This window comes from Peromyscus eremicus, chromosome 4, assembly GCF_949786415.1.
Source record: "Peromyscus eremicus chromosome 4, PerEre_H2_v1, whole genome shotgun sequence".
Classification (NCBI taxonomy): domain Eukaryota; kingdom Metazoa; phylum Chordata; class Mammalia; order Rodentia; family Cricetidae; genus Peromyscus; species Peromyscus eremicus.
The window spans coordinates 55,289,098-55,305,871 of NC_081419.1; the positions used below are offsets into that span (position 1 = coordinate 55,289,098).

The following is a 16,774-nucleotide window of genomic DNA, read 5'->3' on the forward strand; positions in this document are numbered from 1 at the left end:
GCTTTCCTTCCCCAAGCTTCTGAGTCCTATATGAGCCACCATTTCAGCCACGTGTACTCTCCACCACCACCACCACATTTCCTTTGCTTCCTCTCTCACTCTCCTCCTTTTCTCTCCTCTCATGGCCCAGTTCAGAACTGATCATGTTCAGTCTACTGCTTTCCTGTTCTGGACTCTTCCAGATGCCTCTGGCTGTTCTCACCCTTGTATCTACAATAAAAACTTTCTCCTCAACCATACCTTGGACGGTCATATCCTCATTTCATTCAAATGTAAACTTCTGAGTTTGGGTTTTTTTTCTATTATTAACAGTAAAAAGTTAAATAATAGGGCTTCTGAAAGTCCTACCTGCTAATATTTCAATTCTAAATCCTGCCTTTGTTATCAGAAGAGAAATACTTATCTCCTCCAATTCAACCATGACCTCCTTCCTGTTTAATTGAAATGAGCACCACTGTTTGGAATGTCTCTCCCTGCTGCAATCATATGAAACAACCACATGGCTCTTCCTACAGATTTTTAAACCTAAAGTAACTACGTAGTGGATATTTTACATGTGCAAGGAATGGGGTTGTATTATTTAATTACAAATATTAAATGGGAATTTCCATTTCATGGTGAAGAACAGAGAATCAGAGAGTTGGGCTTAAAGGTCACAGCTCTATTCTGGCACTCTCAACGCACACAGTCAAACTTCCTTGACTTCCTTGAGTCTCAAGTTTCTGATCCATGACGTTTTGGAACCGTGGTGCTTTGTGACCTGGTGGCGCAGCTGGCATCTCACAGTCTCAGAAGCCGCTGTGATACTCCATATAGACACTTTGGCATGTTCAAATGTCTGTCGTCCCTACTACCATTCCAAACTCGGCCTTCCCTGCAGAGTGGCTGTGGTGGGCAAGTTCCCTCTTGGAAAATGTCTACTCTTTCCTTTGATGGGAACCTGGGTATCTGGAGCTGGATCAAGTGAAGAAAGGGGAGCAAGATTGATAGAATGTGTGGGATGGAGGTCGGCAGCCACGTTGTCCTCTGGCCTGCAAGTGAGGTTCTAATGTGTTTGTAATTTGGTTTTTAATGGATTTCTATTTTGCATCTACTTTCTGAAATCAAAAATATTCCTCACCAAGAAACAATTTCCCTTTACTTTCAGTTCCCCTTGAAAATGGAAGTGACATTGATTTGTAAAATTATGAAATCTTGGGGCAAGCAAACATCTTGGTACTATTATGAAGCAAGCTTATACTTTTGAGATGCTAACAGAAACATTCTAATTTTTTTAAAAATCTAGTTAGTTAGCCGTTAATTTAATTTTCCTGCCATGGTTCTAATTACTGCCTTTTTCTATTAAGACCCCAACTGCCTCCTGAAAAGACAAAATGATAAACTCCTCTTTGGAAAATGAGGTGAGTATAAAAATTAAGAGTAGAAAGAGCAATGGAGACAAAAGAATTGGACTTGATGAGTAAATGAATATGCAAGCCATACAAGAAGGATGAGCCAAAACGGAAGGGGAGGAGAAGAGAGAGGAGGAGGGGGAGGAGGAAGATGAAATCAAAGCACATCAATTAAAACTTTAGGTACCAAAATCAAAGTATTTCAGACTGGAGCCAACAGGATAAAGTTTACGAGTATAAACTTCTGACCACCTTTCTGATTTTACGAGTGAAGCATCAAACTGAACCAAAAAAAAAAAAAAACAAAACAAAACCAAAAAAAAAAAAAAAAAAACTCGGTTTCTGGGTGAGAAGCAGGAGTTGAACTTCCTATTGGGCCTTAGGTGACCAAGAGAAGACAAAGGTGTGACCCGGAGAAGGGAAGCAGGAACATAAGGGTTGTGATGGCACCAGCTGACGTAAGAAGTCAGGGCCAGACTTCAGAAAAGTCAACACCCAGGATCTGTGGGATAGAGCACCAGGTAGGAAGGAACAACCTGAACCAGAACTCCAGAAATCAGGGAGGGTGTCTGAGGCTGCATTCTCATTTGCACAAACATGTGGAATCTCCCTGTGGCCAGAAAGAACAACACAAGCAGTTAGCCTGACCAGGAAAAGAACATTGGCCAAGGCTGTGAGACCCAGTGATGATAACAGGCCTCACCACTCACATCTGACAAGGTCCAACATCCAACAAGTGTCTCTTGTATCTTATAGACAGTCTTCTGCACAGCTCAAGACATTTGCAAGGAGTAGACGTGGATCAGGAGGGGAAGGGAGGAAAGAGCTGCTGTAGGCACATGGGCCCACACGGGGTGTGCCCGGGGCCCTCTAGTCTAGTGGAAAACAGCTTTATCTGGCATCTGGCTCAACACCTAAGTCAAGAGACTAAGCAGTTCCAGTTGTTGGTAGTTGTTCCACAGAGGAGAAGTGTTTGCCCTTGTCATGGCCTCCAGTTTTTGGCTGGGAGACCTTGGATTATTTCTAATCTCAGTTTTGCATGGTCCCATGGCAACCATCTAAATGCCTGAATCAAACGTCTCTCTCTGTCCAGTTCAGCCTGTTTTCTGGAAAGAAAATTCCCCATGCCTAGACATCCATGGGCACACTTTAAAACATATCCAAAAGAGCGAAACAGGGCTAAAAGGAAATGAAACCATGTTTACCACATCCCACCTACTTCGTTCCTCAAATTGTGTTTGTGAGTTTCAAAGAAATTACAGCTACAGAAAATGAGAACTGGGTTTTAACCTCCTTGGGCAAATCTATTTCATCTCTTTCAAAAACGAAAGTGTTGCCGATTAAATGTAAATGCTATCTTCCTGGCTGATATCTGCTCCAGGAACTGCCAATCCCCACACTTCCCACATGCATTCTCTTTCTCTTTCCCATTGCCCCCCTTTCCCCTCATGCCCAGCCAATTCTCAGCTCACCCCGATGTACCCACTGAACATGCTCATGGAAATGACTCTGGCACATTGCTTAAGAGCATGGAAACAGGAGCCTGTACACTTAGATTCAAAAGCTACCTCTGTCCCAAACCAGCTCTGTGATCCCACTTTCCAGTCCCTTAAGCTCTCTGTATCACAGCTACCTTGTCTGGGGAAGGCAAACATTCTTGGTATGTGTTTCATAGAGTCACTGTGTGGATTAATGAGATAATGTCCCTAAAGCCCTTGGCCCAGTGCCTGGCACACAACAGGCTCTCACTAAATGTGAGCTTTTGTTATTAATAGTTACCTTTTATTTGAGGTTTTGTTCAGTGAAATAGCCAGGTAAAAAGGAAGTGGGAATTCTGGTAGTGTTGTGTTGTGTTGTATTTTGTTTTGTTTTTCTAGAAAGGGAAAATGGGGCAATAGAGAGGCTCATGAACCGAGGGAGACAGGAGAAGCAGGATGGGGAAAGCTTGGCCGGCAAAGCTCCTCCCTGTTTTGTGCATCTCTCCCCCGCCCCCGCCTCCCAGGCACACAGGGACAAAGCTTTAGCATCTTTAAGTCCTTATGCTCTGACCGGTGGCCTCACTTCAGGGCCAGCAATGTTGTGTTCAGAATCACTGCAGAGCATAATTCAATAGAACCTTTTAAGCCACATCACAATGCAGCCAAACATCAGAAGCAGGGGGAAAAAAAAACCTGTGCAACTTATTTTTTACCAGGTTGTGGAAACTGTGAAAAACCTTGTTACACTAGGGATAAAGCAGACTTTACTCACCTGCAGGAGTCTACTTGGCTGATTAAGGTCTGTCCCTTTTGCAGAGCATCGGCTGCGGAGTCTTTAATTTCTCTGTGTAATTCCTCATGCCTCGCTGCCAAGACAGGCAGGCTTAAACCCTCTGATTTAAGGAGCTTAAGGTAAGCTTCGACTTTTCCAAGTACATCAAATGCCTGCCAAAAAAAACATACTTTCATTTTTTGCTTTTCTAGTTTAAAACTCTACATCAATGTGTACACGAAACACCGGCGATTAAAGCAGACATTGAACTTAGTAGTTTGAACACAGCAACAGAAAATGTTTTAGTTCTGGAAAGCAGCTGTGCAGTCCCCACTTAGGGAAACTTACAGCTGAGTTCAACATAAATAAACATCAACACCATACAAGTCCTGAAATAACTTACATTGAGAAGATACCTGTATGACACAGATAGACACTAGCATGAAATTCGGAGAGTCAGACTGAGATTTTGTGTATTTTATACTGTACACACATAATGGATGAGCTATTAAAAATGTAGTAGACTTTCATGACCCAAATATCTCTGTAATAAATCTTAAAGGGAAACTTCCTAATAAGCTATACATTGAACCTGAAGTACTAGAGAGACACTCAGGAAAGTACCACTCTGGTTTTCCCCCCGGCCTTTTAAAATATGACCTTGGCCCATTCCATCCAAGGCATCCATATGCCCACAAGAGGTGATTGTTATTCAATTCTGGAACAGTGCAAAGGCTGAGAGCAAAGTCAGAGTTTCTGATATACTAAAAAAAAATTATACAGGAAAAAGACTAGACCTTTCAAATCAAGGCATTATCTACATTTTTTTCTTTATGTGTGTGCTTGCATGCACATCTGTATACCACTTGCCACCTCTGCTCAAGGCATTGTCTTAAAGTAAGATTTTTAAACTCCTTCGTTTTCTGTCTCCATTGGCAGAACAGTCCAACACAGTAGATGAAGTTTACAAAATTAACATGGAATATAAAAGAGCTGCTCATTAGCTATTGAGGTCTAGATGACATTAAGATATAGAAGCGCCAGGAGGTGGTGGTGCACGCCTTTAATCCCAGCACTCGGGAGGCAGAGGCAGGCGGATCTTTGTGAGTTCGAGGCCAGCCTGGACTACAGAGCGAGATCCAGGAAAGGCGCAAAGCTACACAGAGAAACCCTGTCTCGAAAAACAAAAAAACAAAAACAAAAACAAAAGATACAGAAGCATTGGGCTGGAGGGATGTCTTAGCAGTTAGGAGTGCATACTGTTCTTGCAGAAGACCTGAGTTTCAATCCCAGAATCTACATTGGGTGGTTTACAACCTCCTGTAACTCCAGTCCTAGGGAATCTTGCATCCTCTTCTGGACTCTGCAGACACTTGAATTCATGTTTATATATCACTCACCCCCAACTCCAGCACACTATGCAAACCATCTAGAAGTAATAAAAATAGAATGAAAAAATATACAAGATAACAAGGATAATAAAGGAAGATTGTAACTTTTAAGAGAGATAAAGTAGAGTATAATCTTTGTAGGTTTCCTAACAGCCTATTTCTGACCTTTGGCCTAGAGGGGAGATGAGTAAACTGAGTCAAAGAAAAGCTGATCATCAAGAGAATTCTTCACTTTGGTGCTATTGGGGAAACCATCTTGCAGAATGTTCCTACCACTCCAAAGAACAGTTCTATCCCCAAAGGAGCATGGTGCCAAAGAACACCAGTTAGTCCTGCGGAAGCCTTGAAGTCTAGCCTTTCTGGACTGCTAAGCAGGAAGCCACTGAGCTTGGCAGGGGCCCATGAGAACGGAGCTGGAATTCCCCACAGAAGACTGTCAGGGAGGATCCCAGACTATCAGAGACAAGAGCAGGTGGACTAGTGGAGACCTGAGGGAGGCAGAGAAGTGTGGCTGAGTTCATTCTCATAGAAGACAGTTTGAAGGCTTCAGCAGTGGACTTGGGGTGCATGGAACATGGGCCCCTGAGTTTAGCTTATTGTCTTAGGGAAGGAACGTGAACAGTCAAATTCAACCTGGACAGAATGGGCATCTACAGCAATCTCTCAAGTGCTCTTCTATGTTGAGATTCTCTTCTCCCTCCGTTGGCCTCACACTTGCAGGGTTGCTTTCTCTAGCCACTGAAGCCTTTAGAAAGAAACTCGGATACCAAGAATCCTTTCTTACTTGACCACGTTTCTCTTGCAGTTGGAAACAAAGCAAAGTGCAGCAATATGCTGACGCTAGCAAAGATGTTTTTTTACGACTTTCTGGGTCTTTCTAGAGCTCGCTGAACACCACTGAGGAACAAGCACCCTTTCTGGGATCTCACTTTCAATTTTAAATTTGGGGTTTCTCATTTAGGATAAAAATGGAGCCTCTAGTTAATTGGGGGTAAGAAATAAGTCACTGCCTAAAGCAAACTTCTGGCATAGCTAAAATTGTCTTGGATTCCCTTAAATCCCTCTTAAAGTTTAAGGTTGGTGAATTGTTGCATGTTATATTTATACTTTGGATTGATGAACTCCAAGCTCCACCAAATAAAGAGAAAAATGGAAAGTCTACAGTATAAATGTCAGAATCTACTCTACTTTCTTCCTTAAAAAAAAAAAAAAGAAAAAAGAAAAGGAAAAAAACAGCCTTAGTATCCTTCTAAGAATAGAGGAAGGATGGAGAATTCAAGGTACTGTTCCTTGCTTACAAATCTCATTCCATTCTGTCTTAACATTAACAATAAGCCATGCCATACTCATTGCAGCATTGAAAATTAAAGGAAGTAAAAATGAGGGAGGATGTGCAAGAAGTACTCAGACTAGAAGTACTAGACTAAAGCTGCTATTCTAAATCTTGACAACACCTCAAACACATCTTTAAAAAGTCTCCAAGAAGGGCACAGCCCCCTGTTGCCTGCCTTTCATCCCATGGGGATTTCTTCTGTGACCCCACCCCAGCAGCTGCCTCTCTCAGACCTCAGCCATGGCCTCATTTTCATAGGGGTTAGAAGCTAAAACTGCAAGGCTGTTACAGATGCATGTGCAATGCCGCTGTCCCCTAGTCATGATGCTATAACAAAAGTGTGACATCCTAAAAGAATGAAGATCGAGTGGAGGGCCAAACACACACTAGAAGTAAAGTCATATGGCAAAAGCCAAGGTAACTCATTAACATGGGATCAAGTGAGCCGAATGTTCTTCTTCCATACTCTTTTCTCCAACAGATCAAATGTTAGGGATACACTTCATGATTTTCCCTACAAACTAAAGCAAATGATAAAACTATGACAATATGAAGGAGATGACAGGTTTCCTTCTTTCATTAGCATAACACAAACTCACGCAGAACACCTGTGAGTAAGGCGAGCCGGACAGCATAAAGGAGTTCATTATTTAAGGTGCAAGATGGCTTTCTGTTGTCATAATAAAACACCAAGACCAAAAGCAAACGCTGGAGAAAATTCTTTATGACATCTTAGAGATTAAAGTCCATCACTGAGGAAAGCCTGGGCAGAAGCTCAAGGCAGGGAGAGAAGGGGAGACCACAGAAGAACATAGCCACTGGTTTGTCTTGTTACAGAACCCAGGATCACCTGTGCTGGGACGGCACCGCCCACAGTGGCCTTGGTCCTCCTCAACAACCATTAACCAAGAAAATGGCACAGACATGTCTACCGGTCAACTCTTCCAGGAAGTGTCCCTCTCTCCAGATGACTCTAGTTTGTGTCAAGTTGACAAAACCCAAGCAGCCCGCTTAGTTTTAAGCATAAGTGGGGGGATAGTTCTGCAGACACAAAAACAAGAGCTAAATCTTTGGGCTTTAAAAGAACTCGTCTGTCAAAATTATATTCTCTGTGACTGACTGAATTATATGCAAATTTCCCTTCTCTCATTCCCATGTAGAATTTGAAGAGGAATCCATGTGCCAGTTCCAGAGATGGTCTAAGCATCATCCTTCGCTCGCATTTCACTCATCCCAAAATACAGGAGACTCCTTTTCTATGTTCCCTATCCATAGGGAACTTGATATACTGGCTCTCTTTGCTGCAATTACAGAGTGGAAGGTCTTCTGACAGGAAGAACATCATGAGCCTCACACAGACTATTGGAATTAAAGTCTCCTCCCTCTTGGCTTTTCTTTTCACAGCCCCCTGCGTCTTCCAGCCTTATATGTCCAGAGAGCACCAAGTTTTTATGACTAGACTGGGAGGAAAAGATACAAGTACAAGGACAGTATTTTCCCCTGCTGGGTCCTAGCTCATCTGAACCATCTCACATGGTACTACTCAATATCCCCCCCCCCTCCTCCAGACACGGAGAAGACAGGTCAGCTCCTTGGAGCCCTAATTTGGAAAAGATTAAGGAACTGCTTGGCTTTTGTTCTTAAAGGGGCCAATAAAAAAAAAAAAAAAAAACAAAAAAAAAAAAAACTTTCCTGTTCCCTTTGTTGAGAACAGCTCCAAGGTCAGCTGTACCAAATCAAACAGATGGTATCAGAGAACGGTGTGTTTTATTTTTTGTATATCTAAAAGACTCATGATTTAAAAACCATGAGTCATCCTGCATAATTTTGCTGCCATGCTGGTTCACAAAGATGCTGGATAAATAGCAGTGTTAGAATTTTGACTAATACATCTGGAAAGAGTCAATATCAGATAACAACAGAATGACACCCTGCCCTGGAAAATGGCCAAGGACACAAAACTCAAAACGGCTTCAGACCAGAACCTCTGATCCCGCCACCTTTGGAAGGTCGGGGTCCCTCTGGGTTGCTTATACAAGAACTCATGTCCTTACCTTCGTATCCTAAGCATCACTGAAGACAACTACAGTGGCTCAGGCCAGAGAACTGATTCGCTGTTCAGGACATGGCCGAAGTTGCTCCAGCTTGTGAAGCTATGAAGACCAGGAGCTGGAGGAAGATGAATTTCAGGTCCTCCTTCCCCACGCCTCTCACCTCCCCCATCTGTTCCTTGCTTCTCAAAGTTGGTTTGCTCCCCCCACCACCACCACCATCTCTTCCAGGCACAGGGCAGATGAGTGGGACTAATAAGCTGTATTTAAAGCTGTTTGTTGCTCAGCAGGTTTTCCTTACAAATTGAAAAATACTGGAAAAGAAGCTTCGGATTGAATGCCGGTATCAGCAGCATTTTAACAATAAGGAAGCTTACATACCAACATCTTAGTCTCCCTGAGGCAAATCCACCTCACAAATGAAATGAGACTCATTAAGCAGAACACTAAGCTTCTCAGGCCTATTCACCATTTTTTTTCTTTTATCTTAATTGACGTAAGTGATTTTTTAGGATGATCTTTGTACTATTAATATGAGAAATCATGTATGAATCATTTCTACTTTCATCCCTTTAAGAAATATCCAGTGATGTCTACAAACGATAGACTCAGCTATGTGCTGGACATAAGACTTGCCACATAAGAGTGTCTGAAGCAATATGAAATGCATACGGATTGGAAGAACAATGGCTAGCTCTCAGCAAGCACTTAGTTATGCTGTGCACTAGCCATGTATCCCCTTACTTAGATGGCCCGGTGATCCTGTAAGGACACAGAATTAGGATTTCTATTTTACAAATAAAGATGCCGGGTGTGGGGGAAATTTAGTAAATGTCTGGGCCATGCATTTAATAAATGCCAGATTCATGCCTAGCCTGGCTCCAAAATCCTCTATGTTATTGTAGCAGTCATGCTAACAAATATTTCTAAATTTTTCCTTAAGGCCCTCCAGTCTGTTCTATGCTCCAACTACACCCTTAAAACCTATACAATTTATCACCAACCCTAAAAAATTATGGAAAGATATTCTTAGAAGTAAATGGCGATTGTTAGACTTATTTTTAAAGAGAAACCTCAAGTTCAAAACTAAACTGATGTGCTGTATAACCAGCTGTTGAGTCATTCATACAACATAAAAATTTTGAACACTAGGTGGCATACAAAGATGATTAAGACACCCTCTCTCTTGGACAGTAAGAAATACCACAGGAATAATAAGAACGAGTCAGTGCTGCCTGGAAACGAAACATGTGATAGTCTCTTTTATTTAATCCTATCTAGCTTCTTAAGCATGACACAGAAGTTGTACTGGGAATTTGTTTTCCGTGGGTTTTGTGGTAAGATTTCCCCTTTCAAATTGAGCTTATCCTAAATACTTTGGATCAATATAATCTGTTATGAACAACACAATACAGTTTTCTTTGTTGTATGATATTTTCCTGGGGAGATAGGAACAAATGTCTACTTACACTATATAAGACAGACTAAAGTAGAATTCTCTCAAAGTCCAACATGGGCGACCAATGAGTTGGTTGGGCTTACTTACAAGACACGGGCTAGGGATTACTTAAAGGATCATGGGTGACCACAAAGAAGCCATATCAATGGAAAGCCCCACCCTGGCATAGATGATAACCTTTGCACAGCTTCAAAGATAGTCTTTTCCCTTTGCTTAACTTGCTGCACACAATATATCCACTAGCTCCCCTTTAGACTATGAGGCTGTGTGCATTTAGAGACAAATTATATAGAGAGGTACAGGAAGCAGTGGCTGGAACCTCAGGTGAGGGGCCAGTGACTCTTCTCTCCTCCTATGAGAAAATATCAACAATCAATAGGACCCGCCTTGAAGATGTCTTGCAAGTAACCATGGCTGGTTCACGGAAGGGGAGAGCTGCTATGTTCGAAGGGTCCTCGTCTCCAACAGACCAGGAGTTCTATAGCTTGTATTTCATGTTCTCAGTGATTCAAATAATTAACTAGAAGGCAGTATTCTAAGTGTTTGGGTAAATACAAAGTGAGACAGACATATTTTTTAGCCTTGGGGAATTTTAATTAGGCAAAGAAAAATAAATCCACCAAGAAATGACTATACCACAAGGCTGAATTTGTTCACTGCCAAAAGAGATGTATAATAGTGTAAAAGTACACATGGAAGGACACCCAATGAATACATTCATGACTTAAGGGTCCACTGACAAATTTACTGGAAACCACTTACTAGTGAGTAGGAGTAAATTGAATATCTCTTTTTCTATTTGCAGTACTGGAGGTAGAACCCAGACCTTACAGACAGCAGGCAAACACCCTACTATTGAGCTATACAACCTCAAAATTGAATATCTTGACTATCAGACGTTTAAGCCTGAGGTGGGTTTAGGCTCTTATGATGAAGGATGTTAAAGGCATCCCGTATTTTCCATCATTTATTTAATACTTCTGAACTAATAGTTTAGCCACCTTCATTAAATATTTGCTGAGGTTCAAACAAGCCAATTGGTCTCTGAGTTTTAAAGTAAAGGGTTCTAAACCCCAGAGTCATCATTCTCTCAGGGGGACAGAAGGAAGAGAGATGAACTGAAGATGTCAACATCAATTTTTGTGGTGAGATTTGACTTATAATCTTTTCAAGTTCTTAATCATTTCTTACATATTATATAGTAAATGATAAACAATTGCTGGGGGATGTCTTTTTGTATGCTGTAAGTATGTGTTTCTCTGATTGGTTGATAAATAAAGCTGCACTGGCCTAGGCAAGGCAGGATGGATCTAGGAAGGAAAATCCAAGAGAGATGGGAGGAAGAGAAAGGAGAGGCAGAGACACCAGCTGCCATCGAAGGAACAACATGCCAGCAGACTGGTAAGCCACGGAACACGTGGCAAAACATAGATTAATAGAAATGGGTTAATTTAAGATATAAGAACTAGATAGCAAGAAGCCTGCCATAGGCCATGAAATTGATAATTAATATTAAGCCTCTGAGTGATTATTTTATAAGCAGCTGTGGGACATGGGTGGGAGAGATTCATCCTGACTGCAGGGCTAGGCAAGACCAGAGAAAACTTCCAACTACAAACACTAGCAACAACTACATATATAATAGATAATATATAACATATATAGTATCCACTATATATTGTAAATATATGTGCACACACACACACACACACACACACACACACACACACTCCTGAGTATGGCGTCCACACTCCTCACTGAGCCCCTGGCTGCCTCTATTGCTTCTGTTACTCTTCACTCTGATCTTCTACCACACTCCTCAGGCAGTGACTTAGCCCAGATTTCCTGAGCACAGCCTGACTGTACATCTTACCTTTGTGTGTTACCTGCCCAACATCACTCAGTAGTTACCTTACTTGACACATTTCCCCTGGTCAGGCTCTGCTGGGTGCTCCCCTCTGTGCTGGCCTTAACCCATCATGCCTATCCTACAGTACATTGCTGTGCTGTCTTATAAACCACACCTGCCTCTGGCTTTACTCAAGTACCTATCTGACTCGGGGCAACAGTAGGACACAACGTTCTATCAGGGTGTAAGAAGCTTGGTGGGAAAACCAGTGTTCCAGTTATTTCTAAGAGAAAAGAAGTGACTTTTAAAAAGAGGAGTCCAAGGGAATAAAGAGATGGACTGGTGGTTACGAGCCTGTGCTCTTAAGAGAGGACCAGAGTTTGGCTCCCAGGTGCCCATGGCAGGTGACTCAGAAGAACTTGTAACTCCAGCTCCAAGGGATCTGACTACCCTTTCTGGCCTCCGTGGACACCTACACTCATGTACACAGACATACATATACACTTACTTAAATATTTTTAAAGGAGGACTCTGAGACACAGTGCTCAAGAATTGTACAAATACGTAACTTGTAAAAATTTTCTAACAATTAGTTCAATTTCCAGATTTCATTTACATAATTGCAAGAAACTCCTTCTCAGTAATATTTTTTAGGTTTTCTATCTTGGCATGTTTCCTCTTTCAGTCTGTTCAATAATTCGGCCATTGTAATTGTTTTCCACCAATGTGCTTAAAATATATTTATTTTTAAATTGTAAAATGAGGAATATGTAAATGGGAAAAACATTCAGCAAATGCCATGCTTAATCATTTTGTTTTCATGTCAAACAGAAATGTGGCTCCAGGCATTACTGTCTTGTGTTTTGAAAAGCAACCACACCTTCAAAAGACACGCCATTTGCAATAGTGATGGTGGAAGCAATGGAGCCATGGCACTATGCTTCATGTGAGCACTTAGGTGTTTCTTTGAATGCCCCAAATTTAGTTCACCTTGGCATTCATACTGACCATCTGAAGGTCAGACCACGTTCACAAAACAGACTTGGCTTTAGGCTTTTCTCCTGGTTTTCCCCCAGAGAAATCATGTGCCTGAGAACAGAAGGTAGGGGCATGAAACTTGACAACCTTAGAGCCATACTTGACAGATTTGGGTTCAGTCATGACTGTTGCATAAATAAAAGCTTATGCTATTCTGATCTTAACACACTGGATATTCATCCCTGCTTTGTTCAATCCCAACCCCCAAATAACGATAACTACGTCTTGGATGGCCTATAGATACTAACAATTTTCCATGAAATGCTGGAAATATAACACACATAATAACCTACAATTGGGAAGGATGAAAACTTAGAGGGATCAAGGTATGTTCTGTAACAGATGTTACGCTCGTGTTTCAAGCAATCAGAGTACAATGCAGAGCACTATCATAGGGAGCACCCTTCTCCAGTCAACTATTACTCACTGTAAATCACCAACATTACCAGTTAATTAATGGCTGAATGATTTAACAAATAGGTTCACCAAACACAGTAGGACACTCTGAAAAGGAAGTGCATCAATTCTTCATGGTTCAACCTTTGCCTGGGTTTTAGAGGCTGGATTAGGACAAATATAGCAACATTCCCTAAGGCACATGTCTCAACATCGCCACCTGCTGCTAAATCCAGATTCAAACAGTCATCTCTCTAGAACAACGCACTGCTCACATGTTTCTCTGCTTGAGAAACAGATTCAGACATTTTGAGTAATTGTCCCCAACTTCTAGGCTAATTACAAGGTATCAGTTAGGTTCCCGGAGCCATGAGGTGAAGGCATTGAGGGAATTGTTCTCTGTGTGGACAGTTAGGTAATTTTTACAGCTTCCAGGATCTCAAAATTTGGAAACTATTCTGACATAGATTTTCTGCACATTTTGCTCTATTTTGTATCCTCTGGATTTATAATAGTGCCTGTTGCATAGAAGTTGCTCAATAAATACTCACCAAATAAGTGAATACCTAAAGATGAAGGCAGTTACTGCCATGGACTTACTGTACTGCTTATTCAGTGACTTCAATCAATAAATGTATTTACTCAATCAGAATTGGTAGAAAGGATGTAACAATAAACATGTGAAAGAAGTCTGTCTGAGTATTATATATGACATAAAAACTTACTGTCTATTCTATAGAGAAACATTTATCCCTTTCTACTTATACAAAGTTGAAAAATACTATTGGGGGGGGTGGTGTGTGGTGGTGGTGGTGGTGGTGGTAGGGTGGTTATGGTAATGGTGATGGTGGTGGGTTTTTTTGTGTGTGTCTTAAGGTGGTTGTGGTGGTAGTGTGTGTGTGGTGGTGGGGTGGTGGCAATGGTAGTGTGTGTGTGTGTGTGTGTGTGTGTGTGTGTGTGTATGTGTATGTATGTGTTAGGGTGGTGGTGGTTGTGGTGGTGGTATGTGTGCTGGTGGTGATGGTGGAGGTGGTGGTAGTGGTGTATGGGCACATCTGTATAGATAAGTGTGTAGAGGCCAGAAGAGGGCCAGGTTTCCTGCTATCACTCTCTGCCTCATTCCCTGAGACAAGGTTTCTCAAGGAACCTAGAGCTCCCATGATCCTCCTGTCTCTGCCCTCCACAGTGCTGGAGTTCCAGGCATGCACAGGACTATGTCCAGCATTTTACTAGGATCCTGGGATCTGAACTCAGGTCCTTACATTTGTGAGGCAAGTGCTCTTATCCACTGAGCCATCTCTACAGCCCCTCAAAAAAACATATTTTATACCCCCTATAGTAAGCTGACATTCACACCACCCCAATATCTCATTTTTCCACAGCACTAGCATGTTCTGCTCATTGGCACTTGACAGAACATGAGGAATTTCAGGCAATGGGTTTGTTTGCTAGGATAATAATTCTCACATCAGAAGCAGAATTTGTATTTGTGGGAAAGGGCTATCTTTAGGCAGAGATTTCTTTGTCCCCCCACAGCACTAACAGAACCAGCAGCTGTGGGTTCTGCAGGTATCAGTCTCCCCATGTGAGGTGATGTCACCCCTGAGACAAAGAGTAGACTTGCTGTTTGCTATCAAACAGTGGATCCCCTGAGTTGAGAGTTCCTCTCTTCACTCCTAACTGTGGGGCAGACATGTGCCCATGCTGATCTCCATCACCCATGTTGGAATTGGGACATACTGAGCTCATTTGGATGCTGTCACCCAGCTACTGCTTTGCTGGGTCATCATTTGGCACTGACCCAGAAACCATGTGTCTTCTGCTAGCATCTATGGACCGACAGCATGTGAGCCTGAAAGTCAGGTAAACTCTCAAGAGTCCTTAGTGTCTGGGAGCATGACTTCATCTACAAGCACAAATGCTCACAATAAGGAAACATCATCCAGACACATCACAGGGAATTTTCAAAGAGAAAACAGCTTCGGAGATAAACAATGTAAATTAAAAACTACCCCACTTACTAGTATACACAGAAATTCTAGTCTAGAAAATTATTATTATTATTTTAGGTTTTTGAAACAAGGTTTTTCTGTATAACAGTACTGTCTGTCCTGAAACTTGATTTGTAGACCATGGTAGCCTTGAACTCACAGAGATCCACCTGCTTCTGCCTCCCAAGTGTTAGGATTAAAGGTATGCACTAGCACCACCAGACAGAAAATTCTTTTAAAGACTTGGAGATTTATTTATGAGTTTTCTGCCAAGATAGGTAAAATGGTGAGATTTTTTTTTTAATTTGCAGAATCCAAAATCTGAATCAAAAAGAAAAATGTTACTTATAAGTCATAAGCAGAGTTTGATTCTTAGCTTACATAGCTTTGCTCTCTACATAATTTCATCATTTATTTTGTCTTACTAACATAGAACAATGCATGCAGATGCACGATTAACCTTCCAATCTACAAACTCTGGCATCTGGTTCTGTCCCAGTTCCCATATCCATCATCTTTCACATTGAGTTATTTCTTTGTAATTTGGAAATAATTTCCTTAATAAGAAAGAACTCTAAACCTTCCTGAGAACCATTGGCCACAAGTTAGAGCACAGGTAAATGCTAGGCAACTTTACACTTTGAATATTTAGCATGCTGCTGGATAAGATAGAGAATCCAGGAATCTACTCTTTGGGGTTCTCTTCTCTAGACCAGGCTTGCAATGCTGTATGAGATTCAGAGAGTATCCACTTTTGTCTTTTCCCTCCCCTTCCTCTTTCCTAGCTTCCTCCTCCTCTCCTCCACCAATTCATCTTCTTGAACTTTTACAATTTCCCTCAGGGACAGAAAATGAAGTCAGATGACAAACAACCAAGGCAAGGTATCAAATAAAGAATGTCGAGAAACCAAAATAATGAGAGAACAAGAAAGGGTGGGGGAGGGAAGGAGGGAGAGAGAGAGAGAGGGAGGGAGAGAGAGAGGGAGGGGGAGGGAGGGAGAGAGAGAGGGAGGGGGAGGGAAAGAGGGAGAGAGAGAGAGGGTGGGGGAGGGAAAGAGGGAGAGAGAGGGTGGGGGAGGGAAGGAGGGAGGGAGAGGGAGGGAGGGAAGGAGGGAGGGAGAGGGAGGGAGAGAGAGGGAGGGAGAGGAAGGGAGAGAGAGGGAGGGAGGGAGGGAGGGAGGGAGGGAGGGAGGGAGGGAGAGAACTGTCTACATTTGCCAAGGCTGTGAGCTATGCAGCTTCTATCAGAAGCATTGTTTTATAGAAACACGTTCCATTACTCTTTCCCTGAGCGGCAATAACGGACAACTTGAAAACAGCTCGCTCACTCTGTAGACTAAAGGTGTGACGGAAATTTTACAACCTCTTACTTCAAAACTGGGCGGCTGAAGAGAAAAAATAACTAGCAATTAACACCTACTCAGTTCACTATCTCCACCTATATGCTGTATCTGTGTCCTGCTTTAAAACTGTGAGACCCCCCAAAGGCCATCATTAACCAAGAGTACTTGTTTAATAGGTTTACTGAAATTCTATCCTCTCTCTTTTCGAATTCTACTACTCATCTTTTCAAAAGGTTTTTGTAAGTAAAGAATTTCACAATTAAGTAAGCATGGAGCTCACTG

General features: G+C 42.0%; 1 protein-coding gene across 4 annotated transcripts in view; it reads right to left on the reverse strand.

Moving 5' to 3' along the window:
* Positions 1–16,774, reverse strand: part of Ccdc141 (coiled-coil domain containing 141) — a 157,561-nt gene that overhangs the window by 61,280 nt on the left and 79,507 nt on the right. For all 4 annotated transcript variants that reach the window (XM_059260768.1, XM_059260767.1, XM_059260770.1 and 1 more), the window contains exon 8: positions 3,642–3,814. In XM_059260768.1, the coding sequence (XP_059116751.1) occupies positions 3,642–3,814 (173 nt within the window). The remainder of the gene's footprint in view (positions 1–3,641; positions 3,815–16,774) is intronic.